Here is a 6,999-nt window from a genome sequence, read left to right on the forward strand (position 1 = left end):
TATATATAAGGATGCGTGCATAAAATCTTTTGCACAAGATACTAAAGCAATTTAGTATGTTTCCAAATATCTCTTAGAAGATATATTAGATTCCACTACATTCTTAATTCTCTTCCTCTTCGAAATATATATGTATATACAATACAGTGAAGTTTTTTCGGGTAAAATGTAAAATAAGATTACTAATACCCGACTTCTTCACTGATAATTTCCAAGTTCGAAAATTCAACTGAAAGAAATTCTTTTTTTTTTTTAAATTTTATATTTTCTATATAATTCTTTATTGTGCCGTTAAATGTATAAATCTAATCCGAAACGTAAAATTAAAGGAGAAATAAAGATGCTTTCTTGTACTACTATCGTTATATTGCTTGATTTTTCATTTCTGTTCCAAGTCATGGCATGTTACGAAGTTTAAATATGGCTGCCGCGAAAATCTCGTCACCTTTATTGACTTTATCAATTGAGAGAAGTATGATTTATAAACGACAAATGAAGAAGTCGTAAAAGAGACGGAATAAAAATCTACACTAAAAATTTAAACACTTTTACTGTGTACGTAATATATATTTATATACACACACACATATAAAACCATATATAGTTATTGCCCAATTATATATATACACACATGTATATATTGTGTGTATATATATATATATATATATATATATATATAATACAGATGGGACAAGAACGCAAAACATCAAGAAAGGGACAAAACATTCAGATAGACGTTACAAAGAAAACACGGACAGGTCACAAATATATGTATACACACATATATACTTATACATATGTACATACACACATAATCATTCATAAACATACATATATACATACACAAATGTATACACACACACTATATATATATATATACACACATACTCAGCTACTTAGGAAGTATCTTATTGGAGTATTTTTACTTATTTTTGAAAGTAGTTTAAGTAAATAATTAGAAATGAATATCTTTACATTATTAGGCCTTAATTTCGCATATAAGTATATACTATTTGAATAAACCTTCCCTCCCCAAATTAAAAAAAAATAAAACACAACGGAGCCGGGTATAAGACGCGGTATCTAATTTTAAGGTAATTAATTTTCACATATTCTTCCATTATAAATTGCTTCTAAAATTTTTTCCTTGAATAACATAAATAATATATTTATGGATTTAGTTCTTATCTTAAAAATTTTTATCGAAATTATTTCTTGCACTGGTTTGAGGAAAACAAAGGGTTTGAAAAGAGTGAGCATGATTGGTTAGTTGAAAACGAGGCTGGCCTACTTAAGCCGATTATCCTAACGCAGATCTCCATTTTGAGTGTCTTATTAGCTGTTCTTTGACAGTGGTCGCTTGCATTACTACACACCAGCTGAAGAAATAAGCTAAACTAACTCGTTTAAAATGCCTGAAAGATTTTATAACTACAGAGAGGAGAATAGTGATGATCCTCAAGCAGAAAAATTCCGCAAATTGTTTATTGGCGGTCTTAACTACGACACGACGGAAGAGGTTATTAAACAGCACTTCGAACAATGGGGCGAAATCGTCGACTGCGTCGTCATGAAAAACCCAAGCACGAAAAGATCTCGTGGATTCGGTTTCATTACTTACAAAACCGCCGAAATGTTAGATGAGGCGCAGAAGAACCGACCTCACAAAATTGATAATCGTGATTTGGATACAAAAAGAGCCATGCCTCGTAATGAATCGGACGAAACCCAAACCTCAGTGAAGAAAATGTTCGTCGGCGGATTGAAGGAGGAAACTTCTGAAGACGATATTCGGGATACTTTCGGTGGTTTCGGCAAAATCGAAAAACTGGAAATGATTAAAGATAAAGCAACCGGCAAACAAAGAGGATTCTGTTTTGTCACCTACGAGGACTTCGACTCCGTAGACAAGGTTGTCCTTAAACGTCGCATCTCACTCAACGGGAAAATGGTTGAAGTGAAGAAAGCTGTGTCGAAGGATCGTGAAGGTGGAATGGGCATGGGCGGCGGCGGCGGCGGCCGTGGAGGAAGAGGTGGTGGTGGTATCCGTGGTGGAGGACGCGGAGGCTTCGGTGGTGCCAACGGCAGCGGTTACAACGACAATTATGGATACCATTGTAACATGGGCTATCAAGGCAACGCTGGAGGACCGCAGGGCTACGGCGGTAATGGTCCACAAGGTTATGGCGGAGGTAATCAGGGTGGCTATGGAGGCGGAGGCTACGGTAGCATGGGTGGTGGCGGCGGCCGCTACGGCGGTGGTGACTTCAATGATGGCTACAACAACTTCGGAACTGGTTACAGTTACGGGAACGGCGGCGGGCCCACTCGTGGTGGTGGTGGTGGCTTCAACAGAGGAAGCGGCCCCTATGGTAGTGGCTACGGTAGTGGCGGTATGAGTGGTAGCAACTATCGGCGGTAATTTGGCTTTTCTGAACGAACACAACCTTCATCACCAGCAATATCACATACTTAAAACCTCTCCCACCAGAGGGAAAATAAAGAGAAAATCAAATTCCACATCTTCCATCATCAATAGCAACATCCAACAGCAGCCACGCCATCTCCTTCATCCACCTACATCTGTAACACAAAGCTGCAACACATCGGGACTCCTACGGCCAGGTAATATCCCTGTCTGATGATATAAAACACTTCTCAGTACATTCTTTTGATGCCATTATATATATAATTTTATTATTTATCTTTTAGAATAATCGTACCTGCCAAAAAAAGAACAAAACAAAAAAGAAAACATTTGATTACTATCATCTATGTATCTCATATCTAATCACAGCAAAACATGTTTAAAACTGCTCATCTATGTTGCATCTCGGCATTATTACCAGAAACTAAGGAAGGATTAGTTGATTCAGCTACTATATTACTACTATTCAGCTATCCAGACCAGTAATACCAATATTTATGTTACTTCCTCCTCATCACAGCCTAAGTTTTCAATCCAATTAGAAGCCATTTTGTCATTGAAACTTTATTTTAGACTATTTTTATTCATAAAACACCTATTTAAATTATTCTTTGTCTGATCGTCTCTCCTTCACAACATACACACATTGAATATATCTAGGTATAATTAATGTAGGTTAACTATTCTAGATATATTTCATGTTCACTCATTTATTTGTTCGCATCGCTTTCTCAGTCCTGACAACGTCAGTCTTTTTACCTTTTTTTTTTAAATTTATCCACCTAAATCTAGGTAAATCACAAGTGCAGGAATTTGATATTTATGTTTAAAAAACAAACTTAAAAAAATAAATGGTAAATAACTTAGTATTATACATATTGTAATGAATGGAGATCTTAGGAAACTTGACTGAAATCTATTGTCTCTTATGGAAATGGGAGGTGCTGGTTTAGTCCTTTGTTCCACCTGATACAAGTTTCTCTCTAAAATGGTCGACATAAGGCAAGGTGATGACAGCTTGTTGTTTTTTTCTTATTTCTGCTACAGAAACTAACAACTTGGGGTATATATATATATATATATCACCACCATAATGCTAAATAAAATCAGAGACCTAGTGCTTTCTCCTTTATGGACATATGTACTTTTTTCTTTCCCATCTTATGTAACTTCATTTTCTTTCCTCCCTTATCACTTCATATCATGAAATAACCTTATACAGGCCACAGTACATGTATTGAAGTCTCTAATAAACACCTTATTTAATAATTTACTTTTAGAGTTCAGTCTACAATCAATTTTTTTCAAATGTATTTTTTAAAAAGGGGTCAAGGAGTAGCCAGTGGTGAGTAACTTGGACTTTAAACAAAAGGCAGTGCTTTGGTGATGGTCAGTCTCGCCCCAGTTTACATCTTATTTACTATTTCTAAATTAATTACTAAAGAAAAGGTAATGAGCCAGCCAACTTATGTTTTAATTGTCTATTTTATCTATTCTTTTATGACCTGATCCAGCCACTGTCTTATAGTTGATTCTCCAGGAAAATTACTACTAGAAGCTACTATAAGTGTAGAAAGTGAGGGCCACTCCAATGAAATACTGTTGCAGCAGCCATTTATCTTCGGCTACTCCCAGCAAACTTGCTGGTTGAGATGTATCTTGTAAATAAAGAAATTTACAAACTTGAACTAGATTTCATCATTTTGTCTAGACAAATTGTCGGTTAGTTTTTTTTTATAGTATTATCATTTCCTGTTCGGTCTTTTTCCATGTTAGTCAAGATAGTTTAAGAGCCTCAACAGTATTTCAGTTGCCGCCACTTGGTTATTAAATTTCACTCATCCACTTACCTTCACTTTGCTTAACCCCAACCACCTCGTCTAAACTCCCACTTTTCTTTTCCCCCACCTCCGACCTTTTCACTAGACTCACCCACCATATACAGTTGACGTGTTTTGTTAATGTCTAGTATCTTGCTTGGTCGGCATGTCGCTAATTCTGTGTCTTATATATGTATAGTATGTGTGTATAATTATATGTATGAGTGAAATTGTATATATCTTCATAATGCTAAACTTTTCGCTAAATTAGTTGCTGGTCAACCTTCTGTATTTGTAATCAACAATCACAGCAGAACTTTGACCTGCTGGTCACCACGTGAACTATGATGTAGTTATACACCTAGCCTCAAGCAGATTTACTGTTTTAAGTAACTTAGTGTCATGTTTAGTTTCGTGTTAGGTAAGTATTTCTAGAATTAACTCGATTTAGACTTTCTTGCTTCCACTTTCTGCATGAGCTTCTGTAATGGTTTTTTTTTTTTTTTTTTTTTACACATGGCCCTGTCACCGTCTGTTTTAATTTTCGATCCATCCCTAGTTTTCACATTCTCAGCTGACCACTGACCATACCCATGAAAATTACCGTTCTTTCTTCCTGATCCCATACCCCGCCCCAATTTCATGTGTGGTAAGGTCGGGGCTGAAAGGGATGAGTTTTGTACTGTTTGCATGCCAGGTGGGTGTGCTGGGGGAATTTTAATTTTGCTTTCTTCCCGGTTGCTGCATCTTAGTGTAAGCCACCCTTGTAGGTAGGTAAGTCAGTCGGCAGTCAGTCATCTTGTTTATACTATTACTACTACTACAACCATTACCAACACTACTACTACTGTTGTCATTTCACCCAGTACCAGTCTACTTTTCAGGTCAATATGGCATAAGTATTGTTTGATAGATAAGATGAGCTTATTTGCAGTTGTCAGCAGTACATTTAGTGCCTTTCGCTACTCTAAGTATGTCTGGGGAATTGAGGTAAGTGACTATATACTAATTAGGTGTGAATTTGTCTGTAATATAAGTCTTGGGTGGTTCAACTTAACCTAATTAATGGTAATGTATGGATGACTTATTCTTTATCTGATATATTGTATATTCTAAAGGCATTAGGCCTCCACTATAAGACTAAAATATAAAAAGAAATTGGTAGTACTAACATAAATGTACGATTTAATGTCAGTTTAAAGCATTTTAGAAACTTGAGCAATGGTTTAATATAAACATCTACACAAGACTTAGTGTTATATAACTATTATTTAACAAACAGTTCAGTGTCTTAAATGACTTTAAATGTATTAAACCTGCTTTATTTTCAGCTCTTTGAACTAGAACTTGCTAATTTAGCTGGTCTTAAGATTTCAGGATTAGCCCTTAGCAGTTTATACGAGGCATATGCGATGCTAGTTGTCACTACTACCTCTACCTATCCTACTACTACTACTACTACTACTACTACTGAACAGCATGGAAGCTAGGTGACTATGAGGAAGATCAAGTAAAGGTTGACACTATCAACTTGAAACTAGTTTCAATCTATGTGAACTGCATCAGGGAAATGGTGATTGATAGGTGAGAGCAATGAGAACAGCCATTGGGAATACAACTGAGCTTACTGCTCAGTAGGTAGGATTAACTTTTCTAGCTTGTCCCTTACGTCGATCATTTCACTTTGTATTTTTGTCTTATCAATGTTCGACTGTCAACTTGTAGATCTGTCGAAATTTTCGATAGTTCATAGCTTATTTTTTTGGGAAGATTAAAAAAAACCAAAAAAAACTAGTCAATCATTTAACATCATGTAAGCATAACATTTGCATACGTTTATAATACAACCAAAAATATATTTTGATCATGCTCAACAGATTGTACTTCCATTTGATGAAGGAAGCAGTTTGTCAGCAACAAACTCATTTGGATAACTTTTTTTTTTTTATCTATATATATATATATATATATATATGTATGTATGTATGTATGTATATATATATATGTATATGCATACATACACACCAATACTAAAACGATTTGGTTCTCCAAAAAGAAACCAAATTTAGCAGTTGTGATTAAAAACTTGAATTTTGTCTTCCTTCTGGAGTATTGTCTCGGAAGAACTGCATTGTTTCTTTACTAACTGCATCTAATGCTTAGTATTTCTTATTTGCTCCAGGAGTTGGTTTTGTAGCAAGATGCAGTCTTGGTGACCAAGAGGATTGGCTTCCTTGATGGCTTTGATATTCTCTGAAGGTGCAATTTGGAGACTCCGAGAAAGTACTGCAAATTTGTAAGTTAACTTTTTTTTTCTGTGGAAACTTTTGCTTTTATATTTTCCTGCCTTATTTCATAAATTTACTACATTGCTGAGGAACTATTCTTTTATTTTCAGAAAGGTGTAAGCTTAGGTCAAGCTAAGTAATAGGTGCAGCAGATGATCCCAAGATTTCTGCCAGATATCCAGTCAGGGAGTCCACATGAGGCTATTAGCCTCTTGTAGAACCTTTTATCTGAATGATTTTAATAAAGATTTATTTAATAATCTCTGCTTGTGCTGGTTTTATTTCCTTAAAATTTAAAGTTCAACTTTTGCACCCACGTATTGTAACGTTTATTGGCTGTTGGATAGTTCTGTGCTTTTTTTCTATTAGATGCTGGGGAAATAAGTTATTTAAAATCTATCAAAGTGCTAGTCATCAGATGTATCTTAAAAGTTTATGGTGACAAATAGGGTTTCAGCTGCTT

The 6,999-nt window shown here is 35.4% G+C and overlaps 1 protein-coding gene across 3 annotated transcripts; it reads left to right on the forward strand.

Annotated features, from left to right (window-relative positions):
• Positions 1-1,289: 1,289 nt before the first annotated feature.
• LOC106871774 (heterogeneous nuclear ribonucleoprotein A1, A2/B1 homolog) lies at positions 1,290-6,798 on the forward strand. Of its 3 annotated transcripts, XM_052975254.1 has the most exons (4): positions 1,290-2,625; positions 2,713-5,886; positions 6,431-6,544; positions 6,647-6,798. In XM_052975254.1, exon 1 carries the CDS (start codon positions 1,412-1,414, stop codon positions 2,420-2,422), a length of 1,011 nt encoding a protein of 336 aa, XP_052831214.1. In that variant the 5' UTR covers positions 1,290-1,411; the 3' UTR covers positions 2,423-2,625; positions 2,713-5,886; positions 6,431-6,544; positions 6,647-6,798. The 3 variants fall into 3 exon arrangements, with proteins under 3 accessions (XP_052831214.1, XP_052831212.1, XP_014773900.1); XM_052975252.1 differs by having other exon boundaries at positions 1,290-5,886; XM_014918414.2 differs by lacking the exon at positions 2,713-5,886.
• The last annotated feature ends 201 nt before the right edge of the window (positions 6,799-6,999 follow it).

Source organism: Octopus bimaculoides, chromosome 20, assembly GCF_001194135.2.
Source record: "Octopus bimaculoides isolate UCB-OBI-ISO-001 chromosome 20, ASM119413v2, whole genome shotgun sequence".
Lineage (NCBI taxonomy): Eukaryota > Metazoa > Mollusca > Cephalopoda > Octopoda > Octopodidae > Octopus > Octopus bimaculoides.

Bases quoted from the DNA above. Each gene is read 5' to 3' on its own strand.
- LOC106871774 (XM_052975252.1), top strand. From the start codon at position 1,412: ATGCCTGAAAGATTTTATAACTACAGAGAGGAGAATAGTGATGATCCT.